This window comes from Pygocentrus nattereri, chromosome 3, assembly GCF_015220715.1.
Source record: "Pygocentrus nattereri isolate fPygNat1 chromosome 3, fPygNat1.pri, whole genome shotgun sequence".
NCBI classification, from domain to species: domain Eukaryota; kingdom Metazoa; phylum Chordata; class Actinopteri; order Characiformes; family Serrasalmidae; genus Pygocentrus; species Pygocentrus nattereri.
The window spans coordinates 42577316-42601745 of NC_051213.1; the positions used below are offsets into that span (position 1 = coordinate 42577316).

The following is a 24430-nucleotide window of genomic DNA, read 5'->3' on the forward strand; positions in this document are numbered from 1 at the left end:
TCCACTGATTTTTCAAAGTTTGTGATCCGACAAGTGATCCCAAACACATTCAGCGATATTGACGCATGGACTCCAAGGTGCTCAGTCCGTCATCGTGAGAACACAAGCCGATTCCCAAATGTTCATCTGATATTTCATTTTCTCAATGAGGGCTTCTTGAAAGCGACACATCCTTACAAACTCATCCACTTCTCACAGTGGAAGCATGGACAGAAACACTTGTTGATTTTTTCAGATCTGAAGCAAGAGTGGAGGTTGATTTCCTCATTTCTTTCAAAGATGAAAGCTTTAAGTGCTGTTTATCTGAACGGGACAGTTTTGGTGGTCTACCAGGTCTTCCAGGTGGTTGTTAGGAGTCCCATTTTCTGTGTATCTTTTTAATCGTTTCAGTCATGACCACTTTGTCAAATACATTTTATTTCCATTTGCATTAAGTTATATTTGGTGGTATGGCTCTGTTCTGGGACCTCCTTAAGGGCAGCAAAAAGAGCCCAGAAAAGAGCAGACATCAAAAACTAGAAACACTGAACAAGTCAGTTTTAGTAGGGAGGAGATAGGGTGGGGGCAGGTTGTAAGGTGCAGAGGAAGCAGCAAGGATAGGCAGACTAAGGTAGCTTAAACAAGCATGTTGACGAATTTAGCCAATCATATGCATAGCAGGTAATCAGCTGATAACAGCAGGTGATTATGGCCTGAGCCTGATTTCACGGTCTTCCTTCTTCTTTATCTTGCTTCTTTATGCAGGCAGATGATCTTAAATCTAATCCAAATGAGTAACCTGCAGTTAAAGGTCATTTTAACTAGGAATTAAATAAAGGAAAAGTGGCCTCTGACTTTTGCACAGTACTGTAAATCAGTCGTTGAGATACATACAAAATCATCCAGAGTGGTTTGTGTCACGATTGGCCCCTCCAAGTCCTCTCCATGTGTTAGTGTTTTGGTTTAGCCCATGTGCTTTAAGGCCTGTTTTTGCCCCTTGTGATTGCTGGTCTTTGTTGGTGTTATCTGCTGCTGTTTGTACTGATCTATGTACTGTTGCTTGTTCTGTTGGATTCTGGTGTCATGTCTGCCCCCCGATCTATCCGTGTTGGCTCTATGACCCTGGACTGTTACAACTATGACCCTGGATTTGCCCTTAATAAATCCCGCTTATCTCCGCATATGCGTCCGCCTCCTCGCTCCCCGTTACAGTTTGATGTGTAACAGTTCATTGGTACCAATTAAGTTTTCTTAATCATTGTGGTGAATGGAACCAGGGGTCACAATATCTACAACACAAATGCAGCCATTTATTTACCATCCAAAACCACAAGTGAACCTATATGTGTTATGAGTTTTCATATCTAATGTTGGTAATGGTGAAGTAGTGGTAAATCTGAAAATTTCTGTTTTCTTTGGAGACTATGCTGTTTCACAATGCCCTGCACACGCCCCTCCACTATGGCATTTAAATAAATATGTTTTAGGCATCAGGAAGCCTATTTACAGCCACTTTGCGTAAGAACTTTCTTTGGGGGGTAGCTTTTAAAACCATTAAACCCTTCAGATGTCTAGCTCCTATCACCGGCACTGCGAGTTCACATCAAACCACTCGGAACTACCGTTTAAATCTCAAACATTTAAGTGTGCAGAAATTTTGAAAAATCGCTGGTATTTCCCTCCACACATGGCAGTGAGAACTCCGTCATCTGTTTTGTGTTAGAACAAAGCCACATTCAAACTGCATCCAATTTTTTTCAATTAAAGCCAGAGTCAGGCATTTGTAAAGTCAGTCTTGTTTACAACAAGCAGATTCCTTCTTTTTCTAATACACGAATTCGGGCCTTTTTCCAGACAAAATAAGAGTTTTGGGCCGCTGTTTACAAACAGCCTTGTTAAGCTGGGTTGTGAGTGGATGAGTGTGTGAGAGAGAGATTAGCTTTGTAGCTTTAGTGTAAAACTAAAAAAAAACAAAAAAAAAAACAAAACAAAGCAAAATTTCACCATCTGCCAGGACCAAACAAGTCTTGGCGGATCTGCTACATCTGAAGTAAGAGGAAACTTTGTAAATCTGATGACCAAACCAACACCCTGACCACAAACCAACCATCATCTGAGCGCTGAAAACTCCCCAGCGCATCTGACTGTACCAGAGAAAAAACACAGAGCTGTGTGTGTGTGTGTGTGTGTGTGTGTGTGTGTGTGTGTGTGTGTGTGTGCGTGTGTGTGTGCGTGTCTGTGTACAAGCACGCAAAAATGTCCACAAACATTTTGGCACAGATGCACATTCTCTGCTACACAGAGTGGTTCCAAATGCACCAAGAGCACCTTCTCTTTTCTCTTCTCTTGTGTTCTCTTCTCTTTCTGTTCTCTCCTCTTTTCTCTTTTCTTCTGTTCTCTTCTCCTCTTTTCTCTTCTCTTCGCCTCTTCTTCTCTTCTCTTTTCTTATCCTCTTTTCTCTTCTCTTCTCCTCTCCTCTTTTCTTGTCTCTTCTTTCTCTTCGCCTCTTTTCTTCTCTTCTCCTCTTTTCTCTTCTCTTCTCCTCTTTTCTCTTCTCCAGTCTTCTGTTCTTGTCCTGTCTTCTCTACTCTTTTGTTATTTTATCTGCTACTTTCTTTTCTCCTTTTCTTTTAACTGTGATTTTCTTCTGTTCTCTTTTTTTATCTGCTATTTTCTTCTGTTCGCTTCTCTTTTCAGGGTCTTTTTTTCACATGAACTGTGCAGCCTGTATATCAGAGTGCATGCATGCTTGTGCATTGTAAAAAAACCAAGACCTGTGCAGAGGATTGTCATGCATGTACAAGAAAACAATCAATGCAATGCAGCACACCTACACCTACAAACACACACACACACACACACACACACACACACACACTGCACAAAGCTCAGTCGTGGCACGAAACAGAGAGGAATTCTATTCCAGTGATTCACGGCTGTGTTACATAATGACAGAGAAGTTAGCTGAGTTTTCTCCTACACGCAAACCCCCCGGCGTGCTGACTCTCCCCAAAACCAGTTCTTTTCTCCTTCAAACCTCTCACTCTTTCACAACCGCTCACTGTCACTCAGGGCTTACAGAGTTATTAAACATGCTCAGGCTATCGCTCCATCACTCCACTCTGTATTGTTCCATAACAATGAAAACACTGACTCTATCTCTCTCGCTCTCTCACTCAAGCACAGTACACACATTTGTATTCCTGCCTTTGTGTGGTCGTTCTGTATGAATTCAGCTGAATGCCACACCTAAACCAACCGTAATAGGTGCAAATAATGTTTAGAACAATAAATAAAATGAACAGCCACCGGTTTCTCACTGTCACATTAGCACGTTGAACTGAGCTACTATGTTCCTTTAACTTAATTAGCAAAAGCTAATCTTTTTGGCACATTCTTTTAACACTGTTAGCCACACTAGCTTGTTTGGTTAAAGCTACTGTGTTCCTTTAACTTTAATAACCAAAAGCTAAGCTTTGTGCACATTGATTTTTCACTATTAGCCACAATAGCTTGTTTAGTCAAGGTAATAAAAGCTGCACTTTCTGGAAAGAAGCATTTTTCATAATGCTACACAAACCTCCAAACCTCAATTCCAAAAAGGTTGGGACAGGATCCATCCATCCATCCATTTTCTAAGCCGCTTCTCCGTCAGGGTCGCGGGGGGGGTGCTGGAGCCTATCCCAGCAGTCTTCGGGCGGAAGGCAGGATACACCCTGGACAGGTCGCCAGTCCATCGCAAGTTGGGACAGGATGTGAAATGCTAATGTGGCTCCATTGACTTACATTAAAAGTAAAGTAGTTTTTTTCCTTTTCCTGTAAAGTTGATGTTTTGGAGATGCAAGGTTTTCCTCTGACAACAGTGATATAGAGGCTTTACATCAGTATAACCCATAATAGTTTGTGCTTGACACAATTGTTTTGCACAGAAATGTCAATTTAGGTACACTATATTGCCAGAGGTATTCACTCATCCATCCAAATCATTACATTCAGGTGTTCCAATCACTTCCATGGCCACAGGTGTATAAAGCCAAGCACCTAGGCCTGCAGACTGCTTCTACAAAAATTTGTGAAAGAATGGGTCGCTCTTAGGAGCTCAGTGAATTCCAGCGTGGTATCCTGATAGGATGCCACCTGTGCAACAAGTCCAGTCGTGAAATTTCCTCAGTACTATTCCACAGTCAACACTCAGTGGAAGCGACAGGGAATGACAGCAACTCAGCCACGAAGTGGTCGGCCACATAAAATGACAGAGCGGGGTCAGCGGATGCTGAGGCATATAGTGTGCCGAGATCACCAAAATTCTGTAGAGTCAATAACTACAGACCCCAAACTTCATTTAGCCTTCAGATTAGCTCAAGAACAATGTAGAGAGCTTCATGGACTGAGTTTCCATGGCTGAGCAGCTGCATCCAAGCCTTACATCACCAAGCACAATGCAAAGCGTCAAATGCAGTGGTGTACAGCGGCGCCACTGGACTCTAGAGCAGTGTAGACATGTTCTCTGGAGTGACTAATCACGCTTCTCCGTCTCGCAATCCGATGGGCGAGTCTGGTTTCGCGGGTGCCAGGAGAACAGTACTTGTCTGACTGCATTGTGCCAAGTGTAAAGTTTGGTGGAGGGGGGATTATGGTGTGGGGTTGCTTTCAGGAGTTGGGCTCGGCCCCTTAGCTCCAGTGAAAGGAACTCTTAATACTTCAACAGACCAAGAGATTTTGGACAATTTCATGATCCCAACTTTGTGGGAACAGTTTGGGGACGGCCCCTTCCTGTTCCAACATGATTGCACACAAGTGCACAAAGCAAGGTCCGTGAAGACACAAATGAGCGAGTTTGGTGTGGAAAAAAATTGACTGGCCTGCACAGAGTCCTGATCTCAACCTGACAGAACATGTTTGGGATAAATTAGAGTGGAGACTGCAAGCCAGGCCTTTTCGTCCAACATCAGAGTCTGACCTCACAAATGCGCTTCTGGAAGAACGGTCAAAAATTCCCATAAACACACTCACCCTTGTGGAAAGCCTTCTCAGAAGAGTTGAAGCTGTTATAGCTGCAAAGGGCAGGCCGACATATATTAAACCCTATGGATTAAGAATAGGATGTCACTCAAGTTCATATGCATGTGAAGTCAGACGAGCAAATACCTTTGGCATATAGTGTATGTAGATTAGGCCATATGAGGACTTTATTTTCAGGTTTTGCGCTTAATAGGCATGCAGTCTAGCAGCCCTGCTTTCTGATTACACAGCCATACTGTTGTGACACATTCAGAATGTTTCTTGGCATTGTTTTGTCGAGCATGGATGTCCCTAAAAAGATGCCATCTAAAAGGCAGCAAGGACAGAGATGAGAAAAGAGAAGACTGAAAAAGAAGCAATACTAATGCACCTCCATACCATGACCCACCCTGGCTTTGGAACTTTACACTGGTAACAATTTTTTTTGTTTTTTTCCTTTAGCCTGACATCTGTTATTTCCATACACAACCCGAAAAGTTGACTCACCAGACCACAACACATGTATCCACTTTGCTTCAGTCCATTTCGCATGAACTCAAGCCCAGAGAAGTCGGCATTTATGGAGCCAGCAACAGGGCTTATTGACAACAGTGTGTCATAGTAATCCTGAGCCCATGCAGCGACATCCACCACAGAAACATGTAGGTTTTTAATGCAGTGCCGTCCCAGGGATCAAAATTGTGATTCATTTTGTAGTCTTGCTCATTATGCACAGAGATATCTCCACATTCTCTGAATCTTTTGATGATATTGTGCATTATAGATGGTAAAATACCTCAAATTCTTTGAGGAACATGGGCTGGCTGAGCCTCGACACATCCTTGCTCATAAGGGAGTAGGCCTTTCCTGGACACTCCTTTTATACCCAAGCATCACCGCATCACCAGCTAAAGATGTTTTTTGAACAATGTTCAGACTCTCAAATTGCCTCCGAACTTTCTTGTAATGTGCTGCAAATGTCAGTTTCAGAATGACCACGTTTATTAAAAAAGTAACAAAATTGACAAGAGAAAACACTAAAATCCTGTCTTTGTGCTGTTTATTAAAATACAGATCATAATGTTTTTTCACATACTATCCTAATTGAGGTTTGTACACCCAAAATAATCTAGCTTTTCATCATCCTGGAGACATTTGACTCATACAAAGCGCTAAATACCCACTCCGACTCATGCACCCTTTTGCTTCCTTCTTCTTTTCTCTGAACCTTTCAATAACAAAAGCAAATGTAGCCTCTCACGGCAGCAACGGACAGCATTGCCATAGAAACACAAAAGTGGCACACACAGGGGACGCTAATCAAAGCCACATAGCTGACACTGAATCATCCAGCGTGCATGTAGGCAGGGTAACAGCGGGCTTTACGGACATTTCCTCTCTTTCCTTTTGCTTTCCCTCAGTTTAGCTTACCATAAGTTTGTACAAGTCATGTCTGTGCTTGATAACTTACTAGAGGTCACTCTGTGAATATTCCATATGCTCTGAACAGTATATAAACCCCCATGAAAGAGTAACACAAATTAGCAGCATATATAGCACAAATTAGCCCACAAAATAGCTCAGATGACCAGCACATATAGTGCAAATTAGCGCAGCAGTTGAAAACTAAAATCAGCAGTACTTTGGCCAACTTAAAGGAATGTTCACCAAAAAAATAAATCAAATGTCCACGCTTTCCTTCTTACCTCAATCTGAGTAAATCAGCTTAGCAAAGTCTGGTGACTGAAGTTTGTTTCTTTAGTTTTGCACTTGCAGCTAGAAGGCTAATATAGCTAAAATAGCTACTTAATGTAAGCCTATGACACCAAGAGAATGGCCAACAATGACTTGGAAAAAAGTCTGCTTCCATTGACTTCCACTGAAAGTAATGTATGTTTTTTTTCTTCTCATGTAAAGTTACCATTTTGGAGATACAAGGTTTTGTTGTGACAACATACTGATTTACTTGCTTATTACTTGCTGTAGCTCAAACCTATGGTTCAAACAAAGAGTCACATGTTTTTGTTGTTTTTTTAATGTACCTCTTGGTTAACAATACCTCAGTTTGTCAGAACTTTTACAAACACTTTATTGTTGCAGCTCTTCACATTTTAGGCTACATTTAATTGACCGATTATAAGATGAATAATTCACATGAATGTTCAAATTTCAAATGATTACTTTTTTTGCAAACCTACTCCCATCACTTACCCACCTTCAGAGATGGCCAGGGACACATATGACCACATAGCACAAACTCTTTTGGCAAAGCAAATAGTGTTTGGGGTCAGCTGTTATGAAAAAGTTTTTAAGAACTGTGCTTTGTCCAAAAGCACTTGACAAATATGTAACTGCTGGTGTGGTTTGACTGGACTACAAGACACCAATGTCCAGGCAGAACATCCAGTGACTGCTTCATTGCAGTGACCACTGGGGGTCCTGACCGCTCTTCTTTTGGTGAAAAATGTGACACAAAATATTCTGAACTAATCTGATCAAAATGCATAGGTGTATAACAACTGCCGATTCTGTGCCCATGGAATAACTTTAGGCCTTAGCACTCACTATTCACCAATGAATATCCTGTTTAGTGTGGACTTCTAAAGTCTAAACCCTGGTCTGGAAAACCTGTCCTTTAGTGACCTGTACTATATGGCCAAAAGTATGTGCACATGTGACTCTTGTGTAGGCTTGTGGGATATCCCGTTATAAAACCATGGACATTAAAATGGATCTGGTCCCCCCTTTGCAGCTGAAACAGCTCCACTCTTTTGGTAAGGCACTCCACAGGATTTTGGAGTGTCTGTGTGAATTTGTGTCCATTTAGTCCGAATGTGCATTGATGTCAGGATGAGAAGGACTGACTTGCATTTGACATTCCAATTCATGCCGAAGGAGTTCAATTGGTTTGGGCTCAATTGATTGGGCTCTCTGCTGGTCACTGGAGTTCGTCCACACCAAACTCATCGAACCACATCTTTATGGATATCACTGTAATGCTGGAACAGGAAAGGGCCTTTCCCACACTGTTGCAACAAAGTGGTAAGCATGTAGTTGTCTAAAATGTGTTTGTATGCTGTAGCATTAACATTACCCTTCACTAGAACTGAGGGAGCCCAAACCCTGAAAAACAGGCCTAGACCATTACTGTTCCACTACTAAACTTTTCAACAGGCATCATACATCACACAACTCCAGCTGATGCTTGGCATTGCGCATAGATTGTGTGATCTACTGTTTCGTGGCTAAGCTGTTGTGTACTACTAGTGCTACCATTTCACAATACACTTACAGCTGACTGGGGCAGATCTAGCAAGCCATTTTTCAGGACGACCCATTCTATTGCCAATATCTGTCTATTGAGATTTTATACACCTATTAGCAATGTAGCATGACTGCCCACATATTTAGTAGTGTAGTATACATATTTAGTATATGTAGTTCACTAACTACAGTTTGCTTAACCTAGCAGGTGCGTTTAGTTTCTCCCTACAAACCAGTAAGCAAACTAGTTTTTCATTCTGCATAGCATACAAATTGATACTCTGTACATGTTCTCATTTCCACTTGCCTATGAGGTGCTCAATGAGGACAAAACACCACATACAACACCACCAGGTTGACTTTAACAGTGTTGAATTTATTCGGCACAATTTGAAGACCCAGTCATTTGGGTACGCTAGTATTAATAGTAATATGCTAGCTTCCTCTATGCCACTGTTAGCCAAGGCTCCAGATGCATTGTGCAGCTTTGTGTTTTCCTGTTCTAACACTTTATTTGGCCTGAAATGGATTTTTTGATATTACGCAAGAGCATGTACAAGAAAAAAAAAAAAGCAAAACTACACACACCCATGTTGACATATCTGTGCTCTGCCACATCTAGGACAATGAGGTCGGCTGGTTCCAAAAGAGACCCTCAAACCAGGTTTAATGTCCTGTCAAACTTATGCAGTAAGTTTGTTTTTGCCTGTAAAGGCACCATATATCATTATACTACGTGCAAATTAATACAGTAATATTTTTTATTCTTTTTTTAGATGGTGATTGCTAAGTCACTTTCAGACAGTAAAATCACTATCAGCTTTGCAGTCGTCGAAGTACACAAACCATGTACTTGAGTTAAAGTAGATACCCAAGGTAAACTATTGCTCCAGTAAAAGCAGAAGTTCCTTCCTTTAGACCTCCACTTGAGTAAAAGCACAAAAGTATTTGCCTTCAAATATTATTTATGGCTCTAATGTCCTATTATCATTTTTGTAACAAGACTCTTGATTCATTACCTCGTTTTAGGTGAACATACTTTAGTGTCACTCTTGGTAAACCAGTCTTTTAATAGAATGTCATTAATTAGTGATGCTGATGTCTATTAAAATAACCATTAGCACAAAACACTGAAGGCAAACAATTTCCCCATCAGGTAGATCTGAGTGGTGCTGAAATAACTTTTTGCAAACAAGCAAAGTTTCAGTTTGATTTATTTGCAACTTAGTTACAAGTTTAAGTATAAATAAAATCTGCTTTAAACAAATGAGGTTTTACTTTACTGTACTGCATCTGTAGGTCTCTTTTCATAAATATAAACTAGCAAAAACTAATTTACTATAAAATGAAAGTGTTTGTAGAAATTCAGAAAAAAGACGCGTCAGTCACGACTGCATATGTGGACATATTTCTAGATTCTAGACACTCCCAAACTTTTAACCTGCGGCGCTGATGTTGAACTGTGTGTTTACACTGGGTCGGTATGACCAACAGGTCAGAACAAGCTCAAAATAAATTGCACACTGTGGCCTGATCGGTGTTCTTGCTTCAGCTTCTTTCATTTTGATATGTCAAATTTTTATACACACATAAGCAAAAAGCAATGACAGATTTCTCAAAGTGTAGTAGAGAGACAGTACATTTTGAGGAATTATTCTCAAAGACCATTTTTGACAGCAAGCCAAATTTGATATTTTGCGCTAGCGCTTAGAGCAACAGAAGCTTATAGACAACAGTCATGCAAAATATATGCCAAGACACAGTGGCCAACCGTGACTATTATAGAGCCAGGCCTTCAGTTCAAGCCACGCATATCAGAACTCAGTCAAAACAAGTAAAAACAATAAAAACACCTCTACAACAATGCTAACTTTTGCTAGTGTTCATTCTGTGGCATTCTGGCGGGTTGCTAAGCTAACGGTGAATCACATGAACTTTTTTTGCTGGAGGGTTCCTGCCTATTGAAATCATCACACACTGCCTTCGATGTTGCTCAGTAACCTCAGACTAGCTTATGTGGTTTCTGCAGCCTGAATTTTGTCTGCACCCCATTTGCATTGATAACAACAGTCCATAGTGCCTTTACTGTTAGGTGTTGGCAATTACATTTGCAGTAAAGGGAACATTGTGGGCATTTAATTTTATGTCAGACTAATTGCTACTTAGTTTAACTGACACTAGAAAACGTATAGACTTTTCTCAGTGTTGCTCAACCCTGAAGTTTGGGTGTGTACTTTGGGCGTATATCTTTCTGCACTAGACATAAGAGCACGGCATGGCCAACCAGCACACCTGCCCATAATGTGCCTTGCTAGTTTTATCTGCTGAATGACACGGCCCTGCGGTGAGGATTTATGATTTTGCTGTTTAACTAAGTGACCTAACAATATTTCTGAGAACACTCATCACAGTTCACCTCCTGTAGGTTCTTCATTTCAGGGAGTAGCTCAGTTTATAAACTAAACATACTGCGCAGAGCAGCTATTTGAGTTTTCTCAATAACCAATTACAACATACACCCACTGTCAACTTTACTAGATAAACTCCTCCCTTGTCTTTTCACTCACTGGCCACTTTATTAGAAACCCCTTGTACTTTCCGCTCACTTGCCACTTAATAAGAAGCCCCATGTCCTTCACCCACCAGCCAATTCATTTATTAAAAAACCCTTATCCCCAGTCATTGGCCACTTCATTAGAATTCCTATGTCCCTACTTATTGGTCAATTTATTAGAAACCCCTTGGCCTTTCCACTCACTGGCTACTTCTTTTTGAGAAACATCTACCTTGTCCTTCCACTTTCTGGCCACCCTTGTCCTTCATTCACAGGCCACATTATTAGAAGCCCCTTGTCTTTCATCCCTTGGCCACATTATTAGAAACAACCCTTATCCTCCTCCCACTGACCACTATATTAGAAACCCCTTATTCTTTCCACTCACTGGCCACTTCATAAGCAGCCCCTTGTCTTTCACCCACCAGCCATTTTATTTATTAGAAAACCCTTGTCCCCAGCCATTGGCCGCTTTATTAGACACCTCTTTTCCTTTGCACTCATTGGCTACTTTATTATAAGAAACACTTACCTTGTCCTTCCATGTTCTGGCCACTTTGTTAGAAATCTCTTGTCCTTTGCAGTCATTGGCTACTTCATTATAAGAAACACCTACCTTGTCCCTCCACTTTCTGGCCACTTTATTAGAAATTCCTTGTACTTCCCACTCACTGGCCACTTCATTAGAAACCCCTTGCCTTCCCATTTACTAGAAACTTCGTTAAAAACTCTTCGCTCTTTCCACTCATTGGCCACGTTATGAGCTTCAACCAACCACTGTGCATCAGTGTGCGCTACGAGTGTATCCGGCACAATGGTGTTTTTGGGGTTTTACACACATCAATGTCACTGCTAGGTTGCAAGTGGTCAGTCATCCAAAAATATCCAGAAACTGACCACACAGGAATGGCTAACAAAATGTTCATCTGCACATGGGATAAGTTTATGCCAACAGGGTGGAACTGCAAGGTAGGAGTTTCCAATGAAGTGGCCAAAGTGCATAAACATGCATATTTTACATAATATATTTGAAGTAGCTGCGATAAGGATTCATTTCACCTTTGTTGCTCTGCCAACTTCCAATAACCTACTTGCGGCAGTACTTTTTGCTTGCTTAATTTGTAGGTGGTTCTATTTGCCCTCCATTCTTGAGAATATGTGGATTATTATAATACTCTCTGGTCCTACATGCAGACACACCTAGCTTTACTGTGTGCATAAGTCTTAGTTGCTTTACAAAACCTGGCTAAACTTGCTCGTCCAGTGACTTGTGGGGTTGGTATTAACAGTAGGTCACAGGTTACACCTCCAGGCTGTCAACAGAAGATTCAGTTGGCTGTGGTTTGATTGTACCACCCTGGCCTCAGGAAAACTGAACTTTGCTATCTTAGAAGATTACAAAAAGCAAGCGAGATTACACCACAACTAATGCAAGAAACAAACAGAGTTTCTATGGTAGTTTGAAGGTGAAATTCAATGCTGCATCCTAGGCAGGACAAAAGGCTGGAGATGTTTTAGCATCTTCTGGTGGTAATTATAGTGCTATTGTAACCCTCCAACACTCACGGAGGCATAAAAGGCCATGGTGAGAGAAAGAAGAAGAGGCGGAGGGAGTTAACCATAAGCTAAGAGAGGCAGAACGGATATAGCCAGAGGGCGTGGCAGCTAGTGCATATAACAGCAGGTCCATCCCTCTTCCATCACTCCCTCCTTCTCTCTCCTTCTCGTTGCTTGTTGAGGTCTCTGTACAAACCTAAGGTGAGTGGGGAAAAAAGTTTGTCAGGCTTGTTGTTGGTGTGCTACAAGGAGCGGGTGCCAGCACTACAAAGCTTAGCAAAACTATTTTAAGTGTTGCTGCTGGGTCTTGAGCTGGTGGTGCTGACTTTGGGAGGATTTCTGGGGACCTACTTGACTGTTACTGCAGCAAACTGCTGGTGTTTTCTTGAGCGCATTCCTCTCCAGAATCATATGGTTATTCTCTCTGGCTCTACACCTTCTTTTAGTGCTTGTTCCATTCACTCTGCACGGTGAGCCAAGAAGCTACGTAGGTCTTGTAAACTCTCCCTCTCGCAAGCACACTCCTCCTTGTTTTTTTCCATTCTGCTGCTTCCTCATTTCCTCTCACCCTCACAGCTATGAGACCAGTGTTTGCCTCTGATATGTCTTTTCAAGAATGTAAGAAATTCATTGATCATTGATAACTGAAGTGCAGCTACATCCATCTTATCTGAATAAAAGCAATGCACTGACTTGTCTTTAACAGTTTAACAGTTATTAACAGTTTTGTCCACTTTTGGCCATAATCGTCTTGATGGAATGTATTTTGTTTATGTGTAAAAGCGTGTACACATATTTAGCTCTCCATCTAGGAGATCGTTCAGGTCAAACCTGGGGGTCTGCGAAGGTCAGCGAATGTGAGAAACGGGAGGTTTTGTCTACAAATGTGTTCTTCATTCGTTAACCCAATGACTTAATTACAGAGCAGAGCAAAGGGCGTTGGCCATAATCTGCTTGTGTGTAAACTGGTCATTTACTTCACCACTCCCCCCCTCAACTTTCTTCTCCTTCTCTCCTCCCCTCTCTTTCTTTCGCTCTCTCTCTCTTCCTTCCTTTTGTGTGATTCCTTCTATCACAGCACTCAGGGAAGAATGCTCTTAACTTCCTTTAGGCTAGAGCAGGGTGTGGCACACTATTAGTTAGTGTGGGGCGTCTAGGTTCATTTCCAAATTAAACGTGAGCTATGCAGAATGACCTCTCTCTATTAATGGATGCATTAATAGTTATGATCGATGAAGTTATTCTACGCACTCTGGTGTGCATTTACCACAAAGTGTTCAATAATCTTGCCTTGCACTGTGAAAATATTGTAAAATTTGCAATATCTAAAGCAAATGCATGCATAAAAGTGAAATGAACGTTTTTTTGACCTACAATGAAATGAAATGTACCGTTTCCTTTCTACTCCAGAAGCCACCATGTCCCAGCCGTCCCAGGTGCAGAGTGCCATGGCACTTCTGATTTCTGCCTTCCATAAGTACTCCGGAAAGGAGGGAGACAAGTACACCCTGAGCAAGGGGGAGCTGAAGGACCTGCTCAGCAATGAGCTTGGAGACATATTCGGGGTGAGAGTCACTCGACAATCCATATAAGCTGTATAGTAGCTACGTTTCACATCCAGAAAGCCAAACGTAGCATAGAATCAACATTTAATGTGTAGTTCAAAATCAAGTTTACCCCAAATGCTAATGATTGGTCAATTAACATATTAGGGCAATATAGCATACAAAGTACAGGGGAAAAAGAGCTATTGCCACTGTTTTTAGGGAAAACACACTTCTTTTTTCCATTTTTACAGACAACATATAGATAAGCAAGAAGGACTCAGTTTGCACAGTGCTAACTGGTGCTCATAAACTTCCGACATTCGTCTCTTTAGCCTCTTAGCTCAAGTGCAGAAGCTAACGCTGGGCATCAAACATGTTTTGACTACTATACTGAAGGCCTTAGAGACTGTACTGTTAAGCAGCACTTACATGAAGGAAGGTGGAATAAACTGGCGCTGCCTTTGGCTTGTGTTTTACCTGACAGAAAACCACAGACCAGAAAGCACTGGATAAGATCTTTAAGGACCTGGATGCCAATGCTGACGGAAGCGTGGACTTCCAGGAGTACGTCACACTGGTGGCCTGCCTCACCATGCTCTGCAACGACTTCTTCAAAGACGCAAAGAAAAAGTAGAAAGGACATATGTAAAATGTAAAAAGCATTTTTGCTTGATTGTAAACAAAAATGTTTTATCATTCTGTACAATGGAAAGGTTTGAAATAAACTATTTTAATATGTGTTAACAGAACCATTGTTTTCTGGTAATTCCGTGTGTGTGTGTGTGTGTGTATGTGGATCTGGGGGTGTGGGGGGTGTGGAGGGGGGGGTGACTGAATGCACCAATTATACACTGGCAGTCAAGATTAATCTTAACGGCAAACTTCAAAACATGAAAATAACACCAAATTTAAGGAGTTACAATTTGTAACGGTATAATTTTATGTAGTAAAAATGTAACAGATTCCACTAGTCTCCAAAATGTACTAAATTTCTGCATAATTGAATGGTTGCGACGTAAATGTAGCCATTTTATTTACTATCCAAAGCCACCAGTGAACCTACATGTATCTTTTCACCATTAATGGATTTTAAAAACGAATTTTGGGCCAAAATCCTTTTTCAAGACTTGTAAAACAATGTCTCAGGCATGGAGGAAGGTATTTGTTTACTTAAAAGAACTCCCACTTAAACAGGGCTTTACTGACAGATGTCATTTGGCAACTGAGAATGGACAAATATGGTTATATCGCTCATTTCAGTTATTTTACAGATGAATCAGTTAACTCGGCATCAGAGGTTTTTAATGGTTAAATGATATTAGTTGAGTTCTATATTTTATAGCTCTTTTCTTTATTCAACTAAATAGTTTCAACTGGACCTTGCGAACAAGACAGCATTTTGCCATTAGAGTATTACATGCTGTGTGTGTGTGTGAGAGAGAGAGAGAGAGAGAGAGAGAGAGAGAGAGAGAGAGAGAGAGAGAGAGAGAGAGAGGGAGAGAGAGAGAGAGAGAATGAGAATAAAGAAGGTTCTGTACTCAGGAGAACGCAATAAAAACCGTAGCTGTTTCGCAAAGTCAGGAGATTAACTTGTGTCGAAAAAGAAAGGCTGCCGGAAGTATTACACATGTGCGAGTTGATAGAAGCGTAGAAGAGACGTTAGCTTGGTTTATGAGGTGTCATGCTAGACTTTTTCAAATGATACTCTTACTTTTGATCAATTACTCTACTTTTTAATCTGTTCCCTTTTAGCCATTCATGTTGAGTCTGAGTTCCTTTTTTTAGGTTTAGGTTTTCAGTTCTGTGTTTTCAGGACCTGTTTTGCTTTCCAGCTGCTTACACCTCTCATTTTGGAGCTTTAGCATGTATTTTAAAACAGAAAAGAGAAGAAAATAGTCTAGCAAACTTCATTTCATATGCTGAGATATGCTGGATGTGTATTATATGGCCAAAGTGTCGGGACATCCAATTCCAAAACCATGGACTTTAACATGGAGTTGGCCCTCCTTTGCAGCTATAACACCCTCAACACTTCTAGGAAGGCTTTCCATAAGATTTTGTCGTGTATCTGTGGAAATTTGTGCCCATTCAGTCAAAAAAGTATTACGGAGGTCAGGCACTGATGTTGGATGAAAGGCCCTGGCTCGCAATAAATGGTGTTCAACAGCGTTGAAGGCAGGGTCCTGAGCAGGCCACTGGAGATTCTCCACTAAACTCACCAATATATTGAGCTTGCTTTGGCTCAGTCATCCTGTAGCAGGAAAGGGTCTTCCACAAACTGCTGCCAAAAAGTTGGGAGCAAATAATTGTCTTAAATGTGTTTGTATACTGTATCATTAACGTTAACCTTCTTTGGAAGAGCCTGTGCCCAAATCCTGGAACAGCCCCAGACTACTATCCCTCCTCCACTTAACTTTACTGTTGGCACCACTCATTCCGGTAGGTAGCATTTTCCTGGCATCCGGCCAACCCAGATAGTGAAGCGTCAATAGAGAGTCATTACTCCGGAGAACATGTTCTCACTGCTCCAGACTCCAGTGATGATATACCTTACACCATTCCATCCAATGATTGGCATTGCACATAGTTGTCTTAGGCTTGTGTGCAGCTGCTCAGCCATGAAAACCCATTTAAGCTCCAGAGGCACAGCTTTTGTGATGATGCTACTTCCAAGTAGTGAGTAAGGTAACAGAATGCAACAATAGATGGGTGTTTTTTATGCACTATGCACGTAAGCACTCAGCAGCCCTCCTGTGAGTTTAGGTGATCTACTGCTTCATGGCTAAGCTGCTGCTCCTAAATGTTTCCATATCACAATAATAGCACTTACAGTTGAATGGGGCAGATCTAGCAGAGCAGAATTTCATTAACTGACTTGTGTTGCATCCTCTGACAGTTCCACAATTGTATTCACTGACTTTTTTAGTATGACCCCATTCTACTACTCCATTCATCTATGGAGATGGCATGGCTATTTGCTTGCTTTTATGCATGAGTGGCAGAAACAGTGGAAGTCAATTAAGAGAGGTATCCACATAAATGCAAATCTATTCCGTGACAGATACCACTGAAATGTTTTATAAGCCCTTCACATCAACTTATGCTTTGTACCGTCCTTAACTTTATTCTGCTAACTTGTTATACTACTTAAGCGTTGTCTTCTACGCTATTAAAAAGGCAGTTTCCTGCATAAGTTGTTGTATTTCATTAAAGGCTTAAGTTGGCACCAGCCAGACCACAAAGGGGGTTTTTGTCCAACAGTTCGCTCTAGACCTACCTACGTTTTGCCTACACAGCCGCCAACTGACACACATACTTCCTGAACTAAGCAAAAAACACAGCCAAAGAAGGCTAGTTCCATCTTCATTATAAGATTCCTTGTTACCATAAACCAATGAATAAATGCTAGAGAACCACATGCGAAATCATTTTCAGAACACGCCTACAATATTTTCTGTTTTGGTTATTGGTATGCTGTTCAATCAGCATGAGGATGCTGAGTGACCAGCTAAACCAGCACCAAACCAGCACAAAACCAGTTTTTTCAGCAGAGTTTTAGTTAATAAGCTAAGGGCTACATAACCAACAACAACAAAAAGAAGTGTACCACGCTTAAAACAGTCAGTGGTGGACGAAGTACACAAATCATGTGCTTGAGTTAAAGTAGATATTACTCCAGTAAAAGTAGAAGTTCCTCCCTTTAGACCTCCACTTGAGTAAAAGTACAAAAGTATTCGGCTTCAAATGTACCTAAGTATCAAAACTAAAAGTACTACAAGATTATTTAACTTAATTTAACTTAGTTACAAGTTTAAATTTCATAAAACTTGCTTTAAGGTTCACAAATGAGCTTTCCTTTACTGTATTGCATCTGTATGTCTCTGTTCATAAACAAACTATCAGAAAAAAATTTCCTATAAAATGAAAGTGTTTGTATAAATTCAGAAAAAAGACACGTCAGTCACGACTGCATGTGTGTCCATATTTCTATGTTGTGGTCTATTTACACAAAGTTAGGTTAGTTCCATCATTTATGTTGAATAGACCATCCCAATATTTTACACTAATGCCGGTGCATTAGTGTAAAATATTGGGATGGTCTATTCAACAACGTTGAACTGTGTGCATGCATTGGGTCAGTATGTCCAACAGGTCAAAACAAGCTCAAAACAAAGTGCGCACTGTGCCCTGATTGGTGATCTAGCTTTGCGCTTCTTTCGTTTAGACATGTTACATTTTTATACACACATAAGCAAAAAGGAACGACAGATTTCACAAAATGTAGTTTAGTAAAAAGTAAGATATTGACTTTGAAATGTAGTGAGTGAAAGTAAAAAGTCCCCCAAAATGGAAAAACTTCAGTAAAGTACTTAAGTACAGCAACTAATTACATTTACTTTGGTACTGTCCACAACTTTAAACAGATATAGCAATTATTTTAAAAACTCTATATATTCTACAATGCAACTTCGCAAATAAGAGTTTAAATTACAAAGTTTGCTTAGCTAGCCTCACACTGTATTGCTATAGAAAAATCAGTTCCTTGTTGTTTCCTGTATGACCTTTTATGGTCAATAAAAGACATAACCTTATCAGCAAGTTACCTTATCAGCAAACTGCTGTGGTGCTTCATGTGTCTCAGAGGAAGCACATGCTATCCTTCACCCTCCCAGCTTGGTAGCATCGTGTGACAGGAGGACAGCTAGCTAATGGGAGAAACTGCACAATGACAAAACTAAATTTGAGGAAATTTTTGATTTCAGCCAGCTTTAATGCTTCTCTGGAGTTGTTATTCCCATTAGTAACTGTTAAATGCCTCATGTCCTACATTTTTTCTGCATTTCATTTTCCCTGAGGTACACTTATATTTGTATCATTTCATGTAAAAAAAAAAGCAGTCTTAAGTTATATTATTTAAGTTTTGGGAATTTGGAGACAGAAATATGTTACTGCCACAATTTGCAAAAGAATATTTTGTAACCTGGACCCCTTCCACCAAGTGGATGAATCTGATGATTGCGTATGAATTGAAAAATTCAAAGAGAACTCAGTCAAAACTTGGTGAAGGATTTGTCTTCCAAGGATGTGAGTGAATTATCTACTATTGTAATCTTCATCAGTACAGGTTCATTTTGTTTTTGAGACCTAAACATTGAGCTGGATCTTCTTTTTGAGCCTGTGCGTGAGGGTTAATATGAACATATGTACAACGTGGGCTGAAACACTCCTTAAAACTTTAGCAGCTATAGATCAGTTATAGCCACTTTTCTCACATCTCCAGCAGGAAATTTTTCAGCAAAACAGGAATAGTTTCTTGTAAAATGTCTCAGCATTTGACTGCTTAAGAGGCTTAAGTCAGCTTTTCGTTGCCAGCTTCTTGGTCAAATTTTCCCTTTTTACATTACATTACGCCTGAGCCACCAGAATGTAAATGCTGCACCATTTAATGTGGCTCTGGGAGATTCAAATAAGAAGCTGGTCAATGAGAAGCTGACTCCAGCTTCACATTTTAGCGTTTGACAGTTTCTCGCTGCAGATTAAACGTATCATGAAACCAGCTGGAGTGATTATAAACACAAATAAGTCCATTTGTCTTCAAATTATCGATGCTGATCTTAAATTTTTCCTTTGTCTTTTTGTTAGCTAGGTAAGATTGCAGTCTGTGTTGCTATGGAGACCAGCAGTCTGTGCGCCACTCTTTAGGTTTAAAGGGTGAATTAGCAGTTATAGACTACATTAACTCCAGCGTTTAAGAGCATTTGTTGTTAAAACTGTGTTAGAACGACTAGCAGAGCTTTATTTTACTGCAAAGGAGGATTATTTCATTTTGACATAAAATCTCATTTTGCTGTGTGACCAAACAGTGCAGTAAAAGAGCCCCATGTTGTCGACCCCTGCCATATATGGGTAGTATAGCCTGGGAAGTGAATGGTATGTTTTGTAACTTTAACATTGTTTCCATACAACATATCTGGCTACATCCCATACATTTTCTTCATAAAATGAATCTCTAGATTTGCCAAGACATAATATCAAGCACACTAACAGGACACACTGATTAAATCAGGCAGCCAGTGTCCAGGTCTCTCTCTTTCTCTCTCTCTGTTTCTGTAATTGAAGTAGGATGACCTTAGCCTGACGCCAGGCCATTTCCAGCACAATTCATTCAAGAGTAAAATGTACTGGCAGCCTTCTGGTACGTGGATGCGGATTCCTGTGCAAAACACGTGCACACTCAATTGTTTATTATGCTCAGCTCAGTGAATGCAGCATTCTGAACATTCATTAGTTTGTTAGCTCTAAACTGGGTCTTAAAGGAGGCTGTTTATGACTCTTTCATTGACTTAGGGCTTTTATTTTATGTACTACATGCTCAATTCGAGACCAGGCATCAATTTCCCAGAACATCTCGTTAAGATCATCTTACTGGTAGTGTTCATTGTAATGCCTGCGCTACCCTTTAAATACTAATCTGTTGACTAAGATGCTTTTAGGAAACATAGCCCAGACTTTTTTGTGTAAGCTATTTAGGTCAATGACTCCATCTTGTGGTTGTCTAAAGCGTTTCTGCGCAGTACACTGCATGGGAGACCAAATGATAGTATCTGTTTCTTTTCATCAGAACAAGGAATGTCCATTTTAACCATTTTTACAACTCAAATGACTGCATTTCTAAAAGAATTGGGAACGTTTCGGCATGTCTCAATGGGAAATCACTGAATTCTGTAAATCAAAAACTAAAACACTGACTGTTTAACCCCTTAAAATCCCAGCCTTATTACATACTAAGACTTGCCATTCAGTAACTACATAGAATTCACTGCAAATTAGTTGAGTTTTTTTAGGTTTTGGAAGTGTCTAAAATTCTGGCTTGTTAAGTGGTTAAAGCAGGGCTGCCCAATCCTGGTCTTGGAGATCAACCACCCTGTAGAGCTTGGCTCCAACCCTAATCTAATACCTGATCTGAACTCTTCAGTGTGATTAATCTCCAGGACCAGGAAAGGGCACCCCTAGTTTAAAGTGTTGGAAACTGGGAATTCCTTTTTCGCACTTGCAAATTGCCCTCAAACAGCCACAAAACATTGTGTTTACAACCAGTAAACTTGAGATTTTAGATGACACCTTAAACAGGAGTTGCAACGAGCCAGAGGATATCCGTGAATAAGTGCTTATCGAATGGGTGTGTATGGAGCTAAACAGCAAGAACAAAACGTTACAATATCTGCTAATCACTCACCCAGAACTTTTCTTCAGTTTTAGAAGTAGAAGGATGTATTTCAAAACTTACCTGTATATTTCCTTTTTTTCAACAGCAAACGATTTTTGGGCAGCAGGACGCTGGTCCTGCTACTGAGTGCTGATTGGCTGGTGAGTGGAGCAGCTCTTTAGCTGTTCACACTGACTGACATTATGGACATAGATAAAGATTAAGTGACCCTTATTAGTCCCACAATGGGGAAATTTCACTGCAGTCTAATCCACCTGTGCAGTGAGACACCACACACACACAAGTGAACACACACACTAGGGGGCAGTGAGCATTCTTGCCCGGAGCCATGGGCAGCCCTATCTGCATATATGCCCGGGAAGCCTCAAGTCACATACTGTTGGCTCAGGGGATCTAACCAGCAACATTCAAGGGTCCCTAACCTCCAACCCATAATGAGGCACTCTTATAACTGGACTTCAAAGCCGTTTAAAAGTATCACAGCAGTGTTAAAATATTTTATGTCGTTGTGTGTTCAAGAGTTAAAAATGTTTAAGAATTTATAAACTATGATTTTGCACAGATGCTCCATATCAACCCATTCATTTTGCTTGCTCAGAGGTGCCCTCTAGGGTTTCAGAAACCTGGAAGACATTACAGATGTGGGAATTCTCCTCTCTACAAGTTCTCTGATGTCAATCAACCCGATCCGGACTACGCATGTGCAGGAACATTGTTAAACGATATCAGGAATGACATACCTTTGCTGCGCAAGCGTAATCCAAATCAGGTTTCCGGTTCAAATCAAGTAGAGAGAAGCAGGATTGTATTCTCCGGATCTCCATGCTTCCTTTTCCAAGCGCAGCATAACTTCACTGCTTACGAGACTTCACTCCAATGTTATGATTCAGAGCTGTTTGTTAATGTTTGCTCACTTCAGCATTAAAATATGTCTACATTTAGAACTAGTCAAACAGCCGAATCTCACAGAGAAACAGAAAAGAGTAGATTAGCCTGCTGTAGAATCTGGCGGTGTGGCAGAGTTAAAAAGCTGGTTCAGATATCTTCAGGATAACGCTGCAGATCTCTGACAATAAACAAAATGAGTACTAAAAGTTCTGTTGACTTGCCATCATATTAGCCCACCTCCTCATCTAAAACTAATCCTTTAGACAACATAATGATACAGTAATAACCCAGAAGTTGTTAGGGGGTCCAGCGGTGGCTGTGGGGCAGCTGCTTATGTTGTTTATTAGTTACAGCCAGCACTGTTCACACAGGTTTGTTTTTGTTGTAGCTCCATTTTAAAAACTGCCTGCTTCTATGCAGCATGCTAAAACGATGGTCTGTGGTTGGTTATTCATTTTGCAAACGGCTTTTGACTTCCTCTCAAAGTAGGGGGCCTCTGGCCATGTTAAGCAACAAAATGCACTGTACCCTCTGGCGATAGGCAGAAGTCTGGCTTATGTGATCAGACAGAAACAGAAAAAATCAACAGGTAAAACATTGCATGTGCATCTCTGTGATTGTGTTGCACAGAAACCTGTTTATAGATACGTCCATCACATGGAAAAATCCCTGCTGTATTAAATAGTACACAGATCTTACAGAAGAGGATCAGTTGTATATTTTTCACCTTCACAACAAATTTAGCATTTCTCATTCCTGTAAATCATTACTAGAGGTTCATGGATAGGGGGACTAAGCCTGTACTAGGGGGTCTGGGGGTACAGTCCCCAATGAGAATTTTTTAATGGCCCCAAAATATTTATAATGCACTTTTAGAGTAGCAACAGCCAGAAAATGCCAAGTACAGTCAGTCGTGTTAAGTATATTAAAAACGGTTATTTGGTCAAATTGACACTCAGGAGATTTGTATCTTTACAGTTTGTATTGAGCACAGAGCTGGTATAATAAACACGATACTCATCCACTTACAACAGGCACAACTCAAAGGTACTAAAGTCAAGCAATGCTGTTTCTTCTCCCTTAGACAAGCTGCAAGGGTCTAAATATATTATTCAAACACACAGATTACAGATCCGTTCAGTCTTGGTTCAATCAGAAATAGTGCGATTTTGCTCTGCAGGCATGTTAATAAGCTAGGTAACAGAATTTTCATGGTCATGGTGACAAATATTACATTTTCTCCCATAAATTAAACCAAATTCAGTTTTAATTTAAACAGAAGCTTGAACAACTCTCCCTGGCTTTCTTCATCATCACTAACCTCCTTCAAAGCTGCTCCTTCAGTCCTGTCAGTCTCCTTCAGCTTCTCTCCCTCTCCTCCTGTGTTTAGTAATACGGTTTTTATTAACCTCAAATTTACAAGAACTCACAGACATAATGATCAATCGATGACGGGTTTTTTTGTTGTTGTTCTTGTTTTAACTGGTAAAAATCTCACCTGACTGGATTCAACTGAGCTGCTGCCTCTGAATTTCCATCTACAGGTTGAGGAATTGAGGGGCATAAAACAGGGTTATGATGACCTTTTAATAAAAAGCTGAACCCGCTTATTGTTTGAATTTTCCACCTTAAACGCCGCAGCAGCTTCATTCTGGCGCCTCGCAGCGAGAAAACTCGGAACAACAGCCTGACGAACAGGCAGCGACTCCAGCCTCGTCCTTCCCACCGACATGACCTAACTGTAAACAATATACGGTGAATAATGGTGTCACTGTTTCCAAATACTGAAGAGAAATTTAAAAACCAAGAATATAAAGAGCTCTCAATAACGCTGTTCCTGTCCTTGTTCCTTCACGCTCTCACACTCACTATAAAGTGAGGTTAAACTAGTTAACTTAGCTAATGTTAGCGTTAGCCTAGCCTCTTTTTACCTCACTTAACCCCTGAAGTTAGCTGCCCAAACAACCGAGTAAAAAAACAGAAAACCAGCTACACTGACCCTAATTCGCCACAAATCCATACTGTACGTGGATATATTCAGTCCGTTTAACACTGTTTCACTGTGTTTATTATAGGTTTTGAATGAACTGTAGTTTAATGTTTATTTTAGTGAGCTTTTCTCCAAAACGCTGTCTTCAGCTTGGTTGCCGTTTACCTTGCAGTGCATGAGCAGAGCCCCTCCCCCAGGGCTGATGTGATTGGCTTACAACGTGTGCGGTCTGATGTGATTGGCCGAACGCTACGTCAGTCAATCTCTAGTAGTACGGCCAGAGAACTGAACAGCTCTGGTACAGCAGAGGCAGCGCTGCATTACAGCAGCAGCGCCTCCTCCAGATCGCACCCTGCTATTACAGTACATTGCGAAGGAAAGTAAACTACAGAGGATTTGTACTGGAAATGGACATTTACTTA

General features: G+C 40.7%; 1 protein-coding gene across 1 annotated transcript; it reads left to right on the forward strand.

Annotated features, from left to right (window-relative positions):
* The first annotated feature begins 12417 nt into the window (after positions 1-12417).
* Positions 12418-14651, forward strand: LOC108429938 (ictacalcin-like). The gene is made up of 3 exons (XM_017702021.2): positions 12418-12556; positions 13766-13920; positions 14387-14651. Exons 2-3 carry the CDS (start codon positions 13774-13776, stop codon positions 14534-14536), a joined length of 297 nt encoding a protein of 98 aa, XP_017557510.1. The 5' UTR covers positions 12418-12556; positions 13766-13773; the 3' UTR covers positions 14537-14651.
* The last annotated feature ends 9779 nt before the right edge of the window (positions 14652-24430 follow it).